Genomic DNA, 18,382 nt, shown 5'->3' with positions numbered 1-18,382 from the left:
CCGACTGCCTGCCAAAGGAGGGCTACATCTTTTACCTAATGAAATTATTTCTTTTGATTTAATAGGTCTTACAGACGGATATTCAACGGGTCATTACAAAGCAGTATATGAACAGGGTTCAGACTGGTTTGGGATTTACATATGATGAATACAACAACCTTAGTCAGGTATGCACACACTGAATAATTGTCTTTTTGAAGATATTGATAACAGTATTATTATTATCACTATTATTATCATTATTATTATTAGTAGTAGTAGTAGTAGTAGTAGTAATTGTAGTAGTAGTAGTAGTAGTAGTAGTAGTAGTAGTAGTAGTAGTAGTAGCAGAAGCAGTAGTAGTAGTAGTAGTATTGTTATGTGATGATGATGATGATGATGATACTTGTCATAATGATTCATCATATTAGAATATTATGATGTTCGACCTAAAAGTATTGAGGATAATAACACATGCAATCCCCCGCCTGAAATATTGGGAGATCCCCCAACCCCCATGGATCGACACTCATGATAGACGTGACATTATCAGTATCGTTATTATTATCATCATTATCATTATTATTATCATTATTATCATTATTATCATTATTATCATCATTATTATCATCATCATTATTATTATTATTATTGTTGTTGTTGTTGTTGTTGTTGTTGTTATTGTTGTTGTTGTCATCATCATTATAAAATAAAAATATCAAACGTTCTATTTATTTTGATTGAGCACCCAACCAAAATTAATCAGTAAAATGGAAATGTTCTTCCAATAAAATACATTTTTATTCTACATCGTCCACATTATATCTCTTTGATAAACATGATATACGCATTCATTCATATTCCACAAATCATGAAAGTACATTTCAAAATATACCAATACAGTTGAAAAAAATACAACTGCATGAAATAAGCAGATTTTAATTTGTTTCTATAAAATGAATAAAGTGGAGGGGTCTACTGAAAAAGCAAAGCTTGCCCCCTGCCAACATTTCATACAAGATTAATATACTTAAGGACGTTCCACAGTTAAAGTGAAATCCATGTCATTTTCACCAAACTTTGCACATAGATACTTTAGAACCTTAATATTCGAAATATGCAAAAATTAACATAGGTCCATGTGCTTGATTTTTTGCTATAGAACTTCGAAGTTCACCCAAATTGATGTTCTTAAGAATTGCGCATTCAAAAGAATTTGGCATTTTTAGACCGCCCAAGATTACTACAATGAGTTTAAACCTGTATTACTCAGTCAAAATACATGAAAAAGTCATCAAATTTTGCAAGAGAGTTAATAATTGTATCGTTAGAATGGAGAATATATTTATAGTGCTATTTGTTTGCAATTTTAAGTTTAACAGCACTGTCAGTTCTTAAAAATGGCGTAAAAGATAACAAAATCCCAATCTAAAAAATGTGAAATTTCAGTAACAAACTACAAAAGTACAATAAATGCTGCACTTTATTCAAAATCCATGTCATTTTCACCAAAATTTGTAGAGTTGTAGAGGAAGGTATACCTAAGAGGAACAAACATTCAAAAATAGGGGTTCATGTGCTTGTTTTTAAACTATCAGTATTTTTATTAGAGCAAATGTGCTTTTAAAAACACCAAAAATGCGCCGAATGCTTTGTATCTATGTGAAGAAAAAATCAAAACCACTCTACCATTTATTCAAACTCGGGGTAATATTCGTGATTCTTGGCAGCATTACAGAGTAAAGTATTTTGAAATTGTAGCACTACCGTGGAAAATAATTAAGTTCACAAGATATTTTATTAAATCAATAAGAATTAAGAAGATTTTTAATGAGTAATTTAAATCAGTTCAAATTAGTTACCTCTTCTATTTTTCTGTCAAAAGTATTTCAGATTTTGGGTCCTGTAATATAATAATGTAAACAATGCTTGGTACTTTGGGGGAGTTATGTTCTCATAATATACGTTATAGGCAGAGGGAAGGGGAGGTAGTTGTAAATCACCATAAATTTCGGGAAAACTATATAAGCTTTAAATGTGTTTCTGCAAATTTGTTTGACTATTTGTCTTAATTTCAGATCAACAGATGGATTGATTCTATCGAGAGAAAACACAAGGGTGTTGTCACCATAATTACGATCGGTACATCTTATGAAGGAAGGACTATAAGGGCACTCAAGGTATATAAGGACGCGTCTCACTAAGAGTTGTAATTAATCCGATCGGTCTCAACCATGTAAATCCATCAATGTCATTGTTCTTCGTAAAAAAAAATTGTTTACAATGTCCCTTAGGACACAAGAACGCTGGTGCATGCAATACATGCGTATAATCCCGGAGTATAATCTATATTTAGAAAACACTCAACGGACTTGCGCATTTTAATTTTTTAGAGTCCCTGTATATATAAATTGGATCAAACCATAGACAGGATAGAGGTTGAGTAAGCTTATTGTTTCCACCTCTATGGATCAAACACACGGGTATCAGAAGTTGAATCAAGTTTGAAGATCTCCCAATGACAGTTTGATTTGAACACTTGTAAATAGAGAATAAATCTAACTAGATAACATGGACTTGTTCCATCAAGTCCAGTATAAGAAAGTTATAACCTTTGATTTTTTATCACAAAACAATTATGCACATGCTAGTCAGAATGTAGAAGAAGCCTATGATGTCACACAGTAAAGTCTTATTATAAGTAACATTGGTAGTAAAGAAGCTTTTCGTTGACTTATGCTGATAGGGAGTGTATGCTATCACCGGCTTCCCAGTTGCATACAGCATATGATATGTTTATAAATAGAACTGTTTTATGAAAATAAGTGAAAAACTTTAAAAATCTCAAATTTCATTTTTTTTATATCCAAGCCTTTTCTCTAATTATTCAACTCAACATCAGATCTAATCTTTTGGGCAGGTTTCTTAGTCGTGCGTTTCAAGATAGAAAGATATGCATGGAAGTTCAGCATAAATTCGAGGAGAGGAAAGTCTCTTTATTTCTATGTGACAGCGTTATAGTTCTAAAACTTGGGCCAAAGAGAAAGAAAAAAAAATGTCTAGACCCCGTTTTGCTTGCCACGTTTTGCATATTTTGGTTAATATAATGGTGGGGACTTTTTTTATTACACCACTCACCCCCCCCCCCCCCCCCACGGCCAATCCGTCATCAGCTCTTGTCTATATAGTTATTCATGTTACCATTCTCATTGTCAATATACATTCATACTATTTTTTTTGCAATAATTATAGATCAGCGTTCCTGTGCAACAATCACGTTTCCATGGCAACGAAACTCTACCTCGCAAATCCATCTTCATTCAAGGAGGAATACACGCCCGTGAGTGGATATCTCCAGCCACCGTCATCTACATGACTAATCAAGTATGTCAAATATCGGATATGTTTATGAGCAATATATCTCCGTTTGCTGTTTTGATGTTGTATGGTTTGATCGTTTTTTTTTTCAAGTTGATAAAAATTCTCCTTGAATTCATGTTTTATATACAAACAAAATACCTCATGTGTGGAATCGCTAACTTATCAGAATAATTCTCTAGGCACCGGGAATTTTATTTCATGTCTAATATTTACTTTTATAACTTATTTTTGTCCTATTGTACCATGGACTCGAAATTGTTTGGGAACGTAATTATGAGAAAATATCATAAACTAACATATTGCCATGGTTACTGACAAGGTCAATAAAGGGATGAGATGCATCACGGGAGACAATACTCATTTAATATTAAATAGTAAAAAATGACACTTCATTAAAATAGATATCGCTATTTACGCATGAAGTATGGACATCCGATCGCGATATTTACATGGGACATTCCAGACATAATTCTCTCTCTTTTTCTTTATAAGAAAAGTTCCATTAACATATTGCTCTCAATTTGTGATCTCTTGGGCTAGACCTACAAAAGGTTGATTATTTTATGGAACTATCCTGAAGCTTATAGTCTTGATTGCAAATATTATATTCAAAGACAATGATTAGACACCATGGCTGTATGCAGGGTGACATTTTTTTCCTGGCGGGGGGGGGGGGGGGGAGGTGGGACGAGATGCACAATTTTGAAAAACTCAATAGTGGATGAGTGAATCGATGAGCTTGTGGAGTTTTGCATTTTCGAAAGTGAAATACAAGGATTTTTGTGCAGACTATTGCTGAATTTTGTTAAAATGTTCAGTAAACTGTAAGTTTTCAAAATGTCTGGGGGCCAATTGCTACCTGCCCCTCATGCTGCATAGTACGGCCATGGCATGTTAGACACATATTATGCCCGTCACAAAAGACTTGGTTTGATGATCACTTTAATTTATCAATTAGCCACTGAAGACAACTAAATACTGATTTTATATTCGTAATATTGTTTTTTTTTTTCTCCACCTGTCCAACAGTTATTGAAGCAGTATGACAAGCGACAAGACGTAAGAATGATGTTGGATAATTTTGACTGGTATATCTTACCGGTATTCAACGTTGATGGATACGAATACACATGGACCAATGTAACTATACAGGGGCAGCGCTATGATTTTTCAACTCGTGAAGGGGGAGGAGAAAATGGAATAGAGAAATTATAGGCCTAAGAGTGGAAAATGTCGCCCATGTTATTCAACTGAAAAAGGGGTGTCCTGAAAATGTATTACAATCAGGGGAAAAGGGTATACTTTCACCCGATCATCACAAAAATTAGATATTTGGGATTTGAGCCATTATTTGAGGTGGTAAAATCATGACAAAGTACTTGTTTAGGCCCCTGAAGTCGAGGAGTTTGGTGTCCATCTTAATATTACAGTGCTCCCCTCCCATCCTGGGCAGATATTGTAGTGTTAATGTTTTAAAGTTCATATACCAACAAAATATTTATCATTCTTGGGTATGATTGGATTACATGTTAATGATGTATCCTGCATGGTAACGATCAGGGAACCCTGTGAGAAGCTTATGTCTAGAGTAGGTAGGCCTACTGTTCAAAGTGTAGGTGATATATGTTGGCTTTAAAGGATGGTCCGGGATGAAAATATTTATATCTAAATAAATAGAGTAAAATTCACAGAGCAAAATGCTGAAAATTTCATCAAAATCGGATAACAAGTAACGAAGTTATTGAATTTTAAAGTTTATCAATATTTTGTGAAAACAGTTATATGCACATCGTCATAAATATTCATTAGGTGGGCTGATGATGTCACATCCCCACTTTCCTTTTTCTTATGTTTTTACATGTAATCATAATTATTTCATTTTTTCATACATGATATGTCTCAATTGTGATGAAATAAGTTGCGGCAGTAAATAACTAATGCACTTAAATCAGTTGTCAATCCAATTGTTTTAGTGTTTGGTAGAAACATTTTGAATAAACCTAATTTCATATAATAAAATACAAAAGAACAAGTGGGGATATGACATCATCAGCCCACCTAATGAATATTCATAAAGACATGCTTAGAACTGTTTCACCGGAATAATGCAAATCTTAAAAATTCAATAACTTTATTTGTTAAATATTATGATAAAATTTTCAGCATTTTGCTTTGTGAAGTTTACTCTATTTATTTAGATATAAATATCTCCAGCCTGGACCATCCCTTTAACACAATTATTTCTAACTTAAAAAAATGATTAGTGGGTCCCATAAGATTCTGACACACTGGTACTATTTTCTATCTTAATAGCGTGTCAGAATCCTATGGGCCCCACTGTTAAGTATTATGATAGAAAATAATGCTTAAGGTGTGTGGCTGTTGTGTTCTTTTTTTTTCCCCTAGGATCGCCTTTGGCGCAAAACCCGCTCTCCTACAAGCATCCAACACTGCAAAGGAACAGATCCAAACCGAAATTGGGATAACCATTGGTGTGGTATGTGTGTTACGTCTTTATAATTCCTACATGCTAGCGAGTTTTTGCAATGGCAACAGGGACCAATTCTACAAAATGGTTAAAAATGCCTGTCAAGTCACAATGGGCACCTTAGAGGTCTTTGTCGAAAATTGGTGACCCGGGAAAGCAGATCGTCCTAAGATTCGGAGCTGACGAAAATTGCAAATTTGTTGTTTGTCCAGATTCCAGGACAACACTGCTGTTTTGATTCAGTGGTTTTCGACAAAGGATGCTTTGTCATGAAGGGCTTTATAACAATAGATTCTCAGCATTTACAGGAAGCGTCTGAGTAGTGTTGCAAAAACTTCTTACTATCACACGAATGACATGCGCAGGGGGGGGGGCGGGTGAAATGGAGGGAGTATTGTACTATGCACATACATTTTACTCTCCTTTGGGGTGTCAAGTTCGAAACAACATGAACAATTGATATTCAAAGTTTACTTTAAAAAACTGACCAGGAAAGGGGACTTTCTACAGGTTTTCTTTCTTTCAATTTTGCTGTCTTTAAAAATGATATGAAAAAAAAATCCATGTGAACTACCATAAAGTTATAAAATCAGCAGATTTCCTATGGGTGCATGTGGATCCATAATTTACTAAAATCATCAATTTTTTTATTTGGTTTTATAACTGTATCTTATCCAGTGATTGCTCCCTTTAAAGATGGACATTGAATCTGTGTTTATATCTTGAATCGCAGAGGCAGGGGCAAGCAAGAATCCATGCAGTGAAACGTATTGTGGATCTGGTCCATTTTCTGAGGTTGAAGTCAAGGCGGTCTCAACTTTCCTTACTTCTGGCATCAATTTCATTGGCTTTATCGATATCCATAGTTACTCTCAATTATGGATGACTCCATACGGATACAGCACATCATTTCCAAGTGACTATATTAAACAGGTTAGCCGGCGATTGTAAGGAGATGGTGATGATGGTCAATATGCATTTAATGCAGACATATTATAGTTATGCAAGTTCGCTAATAACAGTTAAAAGTTACTGAAAACATTCAATGTGATTTGCTGCAGTCATGAGTTAAGTGCATGATCTAAATCTTATTTCGTCAAAGTTGAACAGATTCATGTAGTCCAAAAAATCAATTTGGACAGATTCAGTTTATTCCGTTTTTTGTTTGTTTCAATAATAATAATGATGATGAGATGACGATGATGATAACAACAATAACTATAATAATTATATTAACAACAACAATAATAATAACAATAATAATGATGATGAATGATGATTATAATAATAAAAACAATAAGAATAATTCAAATATATTTGTATAGAAAAATACAACAAAAAACGTCAGGTGGTTTGAAAATTTCAGAACCACTATCATCTAATTCTCTCTTGCAGAATACACAGAGCAAGCTAAGCGTTCGGGCCCTCAGCGGAGTGTTTGGAACAGTATATGAGTATGGAAGCATAGCTAACACACTGTGTAAGACGGTCATATTTAAAAATCCAGCCTTGGTAATAAAATGTTGTATTGAAAAGGAGAAAAATAAATAAAACAAAATGGTGAAAGTTTGAAGAAATCAGACAAGCAATAAGAAAGTTATGGCTGCTTTAAAATTGAGATCCCTAAGACTATGTAGATTTCAAATTGGCAACTGGGTAAGTAAATTATGACAAGAGGCAAGGACAACTTTCTCATAGGCCATGTACTAAATTATCAGGGTTTTGTGGTTGTTTTCCTATTAGTACCCATTCCCCTGGGGCAGTAATCTAAATATAACTCAGGTAGTATATTATTTTGTGTCCTCATGAAAGAAAAATTTAATTTGAAGTAAAACTTTTGAGAAAATGACATTTTAGCCATTTTATGTATTGGAGTACATGGACGAGTTGTCCATGCCTTACATCACTATGCGGCCAATTTGAAGTCTCCATGGGAATAGTGATTACCAATATTTACAACTTTTAAAAATTCATAACTTTCATATTCTTTGTCAAATATTTTTCAAAATTTCACCTATCCATTTGTCTTTTTTTTTTCTCTTTCCTCTAAAATCAAGTTTTCATTTTGGTTGGATTCCCCTATAAAGGGGTATACTTCAAGCTTAGGCTAACAATGTGATTTGAACAGATAATATTAAATCAAAATGAAAGAATACAATTTCATTAAAATTTGACAAGGCATGAAAAATGACATTTTAGAGTTTTGCATTATTATTTTGGTGAAACAGTTCTTCCCATATTTTTTGTTAATATGCAATTGAGGAATTGATGATGGCATCTCCATATTTATTCTTTAGAATTTTATTGTATGAAATCATTTTTATCTATATTTTATCATACAAGGATGTAGAAATAGGATTGACTACTGACTTGATTGATAAGATCATTATTGCCATAGAAACATGTTATACATACATTCAATGAAAATATGCAATGATTAGGCTCACCTAATGCATGATAAATTAACTATTTTTACAAAATACCAATAACCCAGTTATTTTTGTCAAATTTTGATGAAACTTTCAGCATTTTGCTTTGTAAATTAACTTTAATGAGGTATAATTATTTGCAGCCCAGATACCCATTTAGCTGCTTTCACAAAATATTGCTGAGCTTCAAATATCGATAACTTCATTTTTTTATTTGATTTTGATGACATTCTTAGCACATCACTCATTTAGTTTTACTATATAGAAGTCATCATTTTAAGCATGGAGGACTCGTGTAACAGAAAGCCAATGGAGTTTATTGACCTCTTATTGTTTTCTTTGACTTGAATAAACAGAAATATACTTTAAAAAAATATATATATATACTTGACAAAGTTATTTGAGTCATTGAGTGATGTCACATCCACTAACTACACAAATTTTGATTGCACCATATTTTTACCTCTTTCACTTCGTATTCATTTTGTTCTCTTGATATTTTGTATTAGTAAAATAAACTTGAATTAGTGAAGGACAATGGGCAGTCTACCTTTTTTTCAGTATAGACTAAGTTTATTTCTTTAGTACAGGCAAGGCTACCATAGCCAATCAAAAAAGTTTAGGATCTATTATTAGCATTGGGTGTTATTTTGGGACGCATCTGATTGCATGGTTCATACAATGCCAACCTTTAAAACTCAATGTGCCCTGACAAATATTTCAGAGCAGAATAATTTTTCACCAGATCTTCATCAAAAAGGGTTGCCACTTGAAAACAACTTTTCATCAGAATATTTGACATGGTAAGAATCGCAAGCTAGAAGTCAACATTTAGGCCTACCAATTTTGTGACTCTCTGGCAGTTTCATACTCACATAATCATGTTTCAAAGATGTATCCTTATTTGAAACTATTCAATAATATATATAATAGGCCAACCATTTGTTTCTTCATTTTTATTATAATGCAGACGAAGCCTCCGGCAGCTCTGTAGATTGGACGTATGACAACGCTGATATCCTTTATTCTGCTACGCTTGAGCTTCGTGACATGGGAGAGTATGGATTCCTACTCCCTGCTGATCAGATCATCCCGACCGGGAAAGAGACCTTTGAAGGTCTTGTCGAGTACGCCCAATTTATCATGACACACATTAGTAATTAGATCTGTGGACTGTTTAATGAAAGGACTGATAGGATGTTTTATCCGACAGTTTCAACATAGTAACAGTAAGACATATGTGCTTTTCAGCCGATCAAAATCCAAGGAAAGTCAAGGATATATCCCTCCTAATTTTGCAGGTGGAGGGGTTGCCTTTTTATCATCTCCCCCTATTAATTTACGGTAGAACATCACAACATTTATGATGAAGCATATGTCAAGTATGATAATGATAAGGAGAGATTAAGATTATTATGATCATGATGATGATAGTATTGATTGTCACATGCACATGAACATAATTTTTTTCAGAATTCTCTTGTTTATTGTTATTGAGAGAAATCATTCCTCTAAAAAAAGTTTGAATGAGATGGATGGAGAAAGCAAAAATTCCAGGATAAAATAGAACCTGTTAATTTTTAACTTTATTAGAATTTACCCCTTCCTGCAACCTAGCGCATGGGGTGTGCCCTGTTTATTTGAATACCCTTTTGAATGACGAATCAATTTTGCTATTATCAAAATGACTCATTTTCAGGTAATTTTTTTTGAAAAAATTCAGCTCGCACTTCATGCTCGCATATTTTGATCTAGCTCCTGCATTTACATTGTACATGTATGTAGTACCTATTCTTGTAGGAAAAAAGTAACATACTTATAACTTCAGTCTTACGGACCCCCGCCCCCCCCCCAAAAAAAAAAAAAAAAAAAGTTTCACTACCAAGAAAGGAGAAAAGAAATAAAATGAAAAGAAAAAGGGTGAAATTTATATATATTTCATTTTCATATATATTATGTCAAAATATATCACAAAATTAGATTAGATCACCCACAATGAGCAAATTTTGTGTTGGTCATCCCCCCCCCCCCCCCATGAACACCGATTGACACCCATGGTTGTCAGACAGGAGCAAGGTGACTGTAGTAATTTCATGTTTGGGGGTTTTAAGGGACCAAAACAACTGGGATTTGCTCTGTATAGTTGGATATTATTTGTTGCAATTTGCTTTATAATTTTTTATTTATGAATTTCTATTTTGTATTCTAATTTGAGATAATATTAAGTAAAATATTTATGATTTAAGTAATTGGGAAGTTTTCATGTGTGTGACTCACGTATCTTGGTTGCATTGCCACTGGGAGAATCTCCATGGCATTAAATGCTGATAAATTTCTCATTGTGTAAAAGATTTATCAAATTATAATTGGATCTGTTTCTTGGTTTTCCTGTTCAATCCAATCAAACCGATCTCAAGGAGTTCATTGAATTATCTTTTGATACAATGTACACTATTTACAGCAAACACACGATTACAATTGAGAATTAGTATGCACATATCATGATTATTATCAGCAAAACAGTTCAGAGTGCAAATATATTCTCCATTAATATTGGAATGCTGTATAAACTGTATGAGACTTTCTAAAAATGAATACAAAAACATAACATACATATGTGTTTATATCATCTTTTTAATATTGCATAAATTGCAAACACTGATTTCTCATGATTTTTATTTTCTCTACTTTTTCTACTGGTTTACCCTTTATATTCCCTTGGCATTTAAGATTGACATGCCACAATATATGCCACACGATCCAATTATGTACATGTACATGTAGTAAAAAAAACCAGTACATTTACGTTAAGACTACACTCTGATTGGAAAATGTACAGTTTTGCTTGACCACTGCTCACAAAGATGAAACTCTTTGGAAGCAATAACACTCACACCTTTTTCCTACAAATACATTTCAGAAGTTTGCTGAAAGCTGTATACAGCTATTAGAAGGTATTGAATGTATATTGGGCGACATGACTCTCAATTGTACATGTAGAATTCATAGTATTACACGACTGGTGAAGAGGCTAGTCAGCAATCTAAAGAGCAACACTTTTCATTCAATCATGAACATGGATCTCTCACTGAAATTTCAAATGCAAATCACATTTCATAAAATTTTGACATCTTTTGGGCAGGAAGTCTGCAAAGAATTGCCATGAATCAATTTGTGGTACTTGTTACTTGATGCAAACTGCATCACTCCTGATTTGCTTTAGATATTTCTATGACTTACAAGCAGGAAGACAATTAGATTGGATCATATAACTCTTACTGGAGAAGAATATCCATGTTTAGCACAATGGGTTGGCACACTTCCTGTCTTTTTGCTAAATTGTAATCACACAAATATGTCACTTCACACTTAATACACGTAATCTCCAAGAGAGATCTCACTCCTTGTATATCCCAACTCCCAAATTCACATCAGTGTATGGAATTGGAATCATTCTTTTCTTACTGAAGTGAATAAAAAGCAGACTTCACACAACTTAAACCTTGTATCCTTATCACTTATCAGTGCTCGTGTGAAGTGTTCATCCTGTTAGCTTTCTGACGTTTCTTTATTCAGCCTAATCTCATTCAATTCGGCAAATTTCTGGACCATTTCAGACAATGACAGGTGAGAGGTCTTGAAGAGAAGATTCTGGCCATCAGCTGTTAAATCAAAATAATGCAAAATATTTTTATGTAAAAAAAAAGAAGGAATGTACGTTTATAATTTCAGATATTTATAAGACCTAACAGGGCAAGTGAACTTATGGGATCGCTCTGTGTAGAAGCAACTAAAATAAGTGGATAGCTTGTCAACTGCATGCAGTCTTAAATTGATGCTTTCAACATTGCCAGATCTAAGAACAAACATCGCTACAATTTCAAAACCGTCAGAATCTAATCACTCCAATACACATGCATGAGCCAAGTATTATTCTGATTTGTTGGATCTAAAAGATAATGTGTAGAGTCATGATCTCTATGACTTTTGACCTTATGACCTCAAAATCACATCAGATCATTGTCATTCCCAAAAAAACAGTTGAACCAAGTTTGAATTTGATCCATCAAACGGTTCCTCAGTTTATCATGAAAACAAGTAATTTTAATAGGTAATGACCTCTGTGATCTTTGAATTTTAACTTATTATTAAACCAAAATCTCATCAGAATATTCAATTGTTACCCCCATATCAAATGACAATGTTGAATAATCAACTAATTTTTATTTTTTGTTATCTATCACTAGAGAAAATAAATTTCATATGACGTCTGTACCCTTTTGACTTCATGACCACCAAAGATTTTCTTTCACTCTAGCATACATGAGCCAAGCTTCGAAGTTGATTAAAACTGTTCTTCATTTATCGTGACAACATTTTTACTCTAACACTGTGACTTATTACCCTTGACCTTGATACCCCAAAGCTTTTAGCAGCAGTAGTCTGATACTTAAGACAAGTGCAAAATGTTGATGATTCCTACAATCTTCTCTTGCATTTATAATCTGACTTTTTTATGATGAACTTCACAGAGTTTCAGGAATATTTTTAGATGTTTAATTTATAACTGATTGAGTTTTCAGTGGGGTGGTATCATGATGTAAATGAGTTTGTATGATTGAGAAGTAACAACCTATAGTAAATAGAGAAATTAAGATTTCTTGATTCAGGAGCTGGAACATGTTAAATATCATTCACTAGTAACTGCAGGTCAAACATTGAAATAGGTTTACAAAGTGATATTTCATTTCCATTTTATGGTGAGCTAATTCAATCAGAGTAATACTGAAATAGTATTCCCAGACTTGAAAACTTTGAAAAAACATTTTTTTAAAGAGTTGTAATTGTGATACATACATGTACTCAAACATACCATAATTAATGTGAACTGCAGGAGCAGTTCCGTCATGCTTTATGTTGGTCTTCAAAATGCATTTCTGATTTGTATTCCTCACTTTGCTGTTTCCAATGTAACTTAGAAATTGCCTAAAATGAAAAATCAGGAAAAAAAATAAAGATATGCTTGAAAGAACTATTGCCAAGGAGAAGCAAGATGTGAAGGAAGAACTACAATTTATGCTTGGAGATGGCGACATCAGACATGAGCCACCCATGGGTGCATTACATGCCGTCGTGCACAGAAAAGCGCAGGCACGGCGCATGCAACACTTGCAGATTTAAAAATACATATTGTAGCTTTTAGATTTTAAATAGAATAACATTATTCTATGAACATTACCGAACGATATGAATCAAATTTCCGCTAATATTCCTCAAATACATACATTTAAGCTCTGATTTTTCTTCTCGTTGACGAACAATGGACAGGACAATTGAGCTGACTCGCCTTTTTTCAAATTTTTCGTCTAAAGAGGGCGATTTATGTTCATATCAAAGACACTACAAGGGAAAGACTAGGCACTAAAATTATTTTACACATAAATCGATGCAAAGCGTTACGTGAAGTTGGCAATCAATGTGTCCAATCTTTTTTATGTGCTTATGTAAAAAAACAATTAAACTAGAAATTTGACGTGTCAAAAGGACACAGATGCCCCCGCTTAACGCGATCAAAAATTCATTTAATATGATTGAACTTAATATCGTGTAGAAAACTTCGCACACCAATAATTTCGTTAATCTGTTGATTATCCCCTAAGTTACTATATTCAGAAACTAACTTGCATACATGTATATAATGAGCTGTGACCTTTGACCTGCGGACTTTGCAATCGAACTTAGCCTGTATTTTGCTGTCATCTACCTACACACAAGAATTCTTTGAATTCTATTGATTATTCCTCAAGTTATCATGCAGAAACCAACTCGCATATACACTACTCAAAAAAAGTTAAGGACCACTTTTTAAAACGTACATAAAGATTTTATACAAGGTGTTTTATTTCTGGAAATACCTCAGTACAACTGTCCTAAATGTCCTTAAACACGCTGTAATCAATTTCACGCATGGGTGGTTTCAGTTGTTGCACAATGTCTTTCGCATCACTGCACATCCTGAAAAGTGGGCCCCGAGGGGTATCAGCTACCGACATGAAGTGGTAAAAATGAATGTCTGAGTGTCTTTCAGGCAGTTCAGTAACGAGTGTAACGAGTGTGACCACCTCCTGCAGCAATAACGGCTTCACAGCGCTGTCTCATGGAGCTGATGAGGCGATTGATGTCTCTGACGTCCAGTGCATCCCATGCAGCCTCCAGAGCCACACCCAGCTGCTGCAGTCCAAGTGGATGGGCTTCGAGCTGCTCGAGACTCCTCCCCATCATGTCCCAGACGTGCTCTATCGGGTTTAAGTCCGGGGACCTCGCTGGCCACTCCATACGCTCAATCCCCTGGCCCTCAAGGAACTCGGTCACCACCCTAGCTCGGTGGGCACGGGCATTGTCATCCATGAAAATGATGTTTTGTCCCACATTTTCTGCAAATGGCACCACTATAGGTTCAAGGACCTCATCCCTGTACTACACTCCTGTCATTGCTCCCCCTGGGACCACGTAGAGACGAGTACAGTTGGCGTAGGTGATGCCTCCCCACACCATGACGCTGCCTCCCCCATAACGGTCATGTTCTGCAATACAGGGGTCTGCAAATCTCTCTCCTGGTCGCCTCCAGACTCTCGAACGTCCATCATTGTGGTCAAGGGAAAATCTGCTCTCATCTGTGAACAGAACTCTACGCCATTGCTGTCTGGTCCATCTGACATGCTCCCGGGCCCAGTTGAGACGAATTCTTCTGTGAGCAGGGGTGAGTGGGACACACTGAGCTGGCCGTCTGGCATGCATATTGGCTCTGTGAAGTCGGTTACGGATTGTTTGAGTGGAAACAATCACTCCAGTTGCTGCAGCGAAGTCATTGTTGAGGCGGCGTGCACTGTGAAAGCGGTTGCGGAGGCTGAGATTCGTCAAGTAGCGATCATCTCTAGGGGTTGTCGAAACTGGTCGGCCACTGCGGGGTCTCTCGGAGTATAGCCCTGTCTCTCGGTGTCTCTCTGCTAATGACACTGTGTGACACGCCCATCATTCTGGCTACTCTTCGCTGACTGAGGCCAGCTTCCAGCATCCCTAGGGCTCTGGCTACATCTGTTTCACCCAAATATGGCTGTCTTGAATCTCCTCAAACACCCTGTAACAATTTCACACATGGGTGGTTTCAGTTGTTGCATGATGTCTCTCGCATTATTGCATATCCTGAAAAGTGGGCCCATTGTGAAGTGGTACAAATGTGGATTCAAATGCATTTTCTGTCTTTAGTCTCTACAATCAACAAATTGCTGACAACAGCAATGCCAAGATACAGCTGTCCAGGATGCCATCAAACACAATGAAATCAATTTCACACATGCAGTTCTTTCATGTCTCTTGCATCATTGCAATGTGCCCGTACAAAAGTGGCTTCCAAAGCATTTTCTGTCTTTAGTCTCTACAATCAACAACTTGCTGACAATAGCAATGCCAAGATACAGCTGTCCAGAATGCCATCAAACACAATGACATCAATTTCACACATGCAGTTCTTTCATGATGTCTCTGGCATCATTGCAGTGGGCCATAAGACAAGTGTCTTCCAAAGCATTTTCCGTCTTTAGTCTGTACAATCAACAACTTGCCTACAACAGCAATGCCAAGACACCACCTAAGTGAAACAGATGTAGCCAGAGCCCTAGGGATGCTGGAAGCTGGCCTCAGTCAGCGAAGAGTAGCCAGAATGATGGGCGTGTCACACAGTGTCATTAGCAGAGCAAATCAAAGACACCGAGAGACAGGGCTATACTCCGAGAGACCCCGCAGTGGCCGACCAGTTTCGACAACCCCTAGAGATGATCGCTACTTGACGAATCTCAGCCTCCGCAACCGCTTTCACAGTGCACGCCGCCTCAACAATGACTTCGCTGCAGCAACTGGAGTGATTGTTTCCACTCAAACAATCTGTAACCAACTTCACAGAGCCAATATGCATGCCAGACGGCCAGCTCAGTGTGTCCCACTCACCCCTGCTCACAGAAGAATTCGTCTCAACTGGGCCCGGGAGCATGTCAGATGGACCAGACAGCAATGGCGTAGAGTTCTGTTCACAGATGAGAGCAGATTTTCCCTTGACCACAATGATGGACGTTCGAGAGTCTGGAGGCGACCAGGAGAGAGATTTGCAGACCCCTGTATTGCAGAACATGACCGTTATGGGGGAGGCAGCGTCATGGTGTGGGGAGGCATCACCTACGCCAACCGTACTCGTCTCTACGTGGTCCCAGGGGGAGCAATGACAGGAGTGAGGTACAGGGATGAGGTCCTTGAACCTATAGTGGTGCCATTTGCAGAAAATGTGGGACAAAACATCATTTTCATGGATGACAATGCCCGTGCCCACCGAGCTAGGGTGGTGACCGAGTTCCTTGAGGGCCAGGGGATTGAGCGTATGGAGTGGCCAGCGAGGTCCCCGGACTTAAACCCGATAGAGCACGTCTGGGACATGATGGGGAGGAGTCTCGAGCAGCTCGAAGCCCATCCACTTGGACTGCAGCAGCTGGGTGTGGCTCTGGAGGCTGCATGGGATGCACTGGACGTCAGAGACATCAATCGCCTCATCAGCTCCATGAGACAGCGCTGTGAAGCCGTTATTGCTGCAGGAGGTGGTCACACTCGTTACACTCGTTACTGAACTGCCTGAAAGACACTCAGACATTCGTTTTTACCACTTCATGTCGGTAGCTGATACCCCTCGGGGCCCACTTTTCAGGATGTGCAGTGATGCGAGAGACATTGTGCAACAACTGAAACCACCCATGCGTGAAATTGATTACAGCGTGTTTAAGGACATTTAGGACAGTTGTACTGAGGTATTTCCAGAAATAAAACACCTTGTATAAAATCTTTATGTACGTTTTAAAAAGTGGTCCTTAACTTTTTTTGAGTAGTGTATAATGAGCTGTGCGCTTTGACCTGCGGACGCCGAATTCGAACTTAGCCTGTAGTTTGGTGTCATCTACCTACACACCCAAACATTTTCAATATCTGTTGAATATTTCATAAGTTATCATGCGGAAACCAACTCGCATATTTAATGAGCTGTGACCTTTGACCTGCGGACTCCGAATTCAAACTTAGCCTGTATTTTGGTGTCATCTACCTACACACCAAAAATCTTTAAAATCTATAAAAATATTTTTCGAGTTATTGCGCGGAAATCAAGTGAAGGGACGGACGGACAGGGGCAACGCTTAATGCCCCCTCCAGACTGTCTGCGGGGGCATAAAAATTAAAAACGGATAGCCACTCACTGGAAAGAGCCCCGGTGAGTAGCGGAACAAGTTTTGGTCAACAACGAAGCGATGTTAATAACCTACTACTAAAAATCCATTGCATTGTGTAATCACTTTCGTAGTGCAAGGTTAGCATTCTACCCTCGCAATATGTGTGAGTGGACACGATTTCATTTTCAATTTCATGACATAGCCTTTTCTTCATCTTATTCTTCATTCTTGGAAAGTGGAATTGTACAAATTTATTGGTCATGTCGTGAGCAATAAATTTGTTCAATTCCACTTTCCACATGTTCCAAGAACATGAAGAATAAGAAATTAAGAATAAGATCAAGAAAAAATTGTCATGAAAATGAAACCATTACCATGGCATTATTATTAACATTTGGATCTAGGCCTACAGCATGAGCCATGAACTCAGAAAGTTCATGTGCAGCAGCATATTTTATGATTGTGATTGACTCATGATGCAATTTGAATGTAATAACAAAAATGTCACAAATCTCCAAGTTCTTTCGCACAAATTAATGCAGGAGTGGTAGGATGAGTGGGTAGAATACCCTGCATCGATCACTACGGGTGGGACATGCGCTAGTCCCTGCATAAATCGCGATACCGCGACAGCGACAACACCTTTATTAAATACAAGTAATATCATTGACGTTAGATCAGATCTATTCACTAATCAAGTAAAATATAGGTTTTAATCGCTCATCATACCTAACAGATCGTACGTTTTTCTCCCATGGACAGAATTCAATTGTTATTTGTTTAACAAATCTCAACGTGATAAGTTCACCTATGGGCGCTGCCATCTTGAATTGCCTGAAATT

At 36.6% G+C, this 18,382-nt stretch overlaps 2 protein-coding genes across 3 annotated transcripts in view; one reads left to right on the top strand and one right to left on the bottom strand.

Annotated features, from left to right (window-relative positions):
• The window catches only part of LOC129260030 (carboxypeptidase B-like), a 22,800-nt gene extending 11,028 nt beyond the window's left edge, over nt 1-11,772 (top strand). Inside the window, exons 4-11 of one of the 2 annotated variants that reach the window (XM_054898130.2) lie at nt 66-167; nt 2,058-2,159; nt 3,232-3,363; nt 4,390-4,500; nt 5,767-5,857; nt 6,582-6,781; nt 7,244-7,328; nt 9,248-11,772. In XM_054898130.2, coding sequence (XP_054754105.2) covers nt 66-167; nt 2,058-2,159; nt 3,232-3,363; nt 4,390-4,500; nt 5,767-5,857; nt 6,582-6,781; nt 7,244-7,328; nt 9,248-9,441 — 1,017 coding nt within the window. In that variant the 3' untranslated portion in view covers nt 9,442-11,772. The remainder of the gene's footprint in view (nt 1-65; nt 168-2,057; nt 2,160-3,231; nt 3,364-4,389; nt 4,501-5,766; nt 5,858-6,581; nt 6,782-7,243; nt 7,329-9,247) is intronic. The other variant, XM_064099186.1, reaches the window with a different exon arrangement.
• Nucleotides 10,894-18,382, bottom strand: LOC129260011 (large ribosomal subunit protein mL53-like). Its single transcript, XM_054898112.2, has 3 exons — nt 18,270-18,382; nt 13,151-13,263; nt 10,894-11,939 (listed from the first exon to the last, which is right to left on the bottom strand). The coding sequence occupies exons 1-3, from the start codon at nt 18,362-18,364 to the stop codon at nt 11,827-11,829; spliced, it is 321 nt and encodes a 106-aa protein (XP_054754087.2). The 5' UTR covers nt 18,365-18,382; the 3' UTR covers nt 10,894-11,826.

This window comes from Lytechinus pictus, chromosome 1 (genome assembly GCF_037042905.1).
Source record: "Lytechinus pictus isolate F3 Inbred chromosome 1, Lp3.0, whole genome shotgun sequence".
Classification (NCBI taxonomy): Eukaryota; Metazoa; Echinodermata; class Echinoidea; order Temnopleuroida; family Toxopneustidae; genus Lytechinus; species Lytechinus pictus.
The sequence above is the reverse complement of the archived record's forward strand: the minus strand, read 5'-3'. Positions and strand labels throughout refer to the sequence as shown.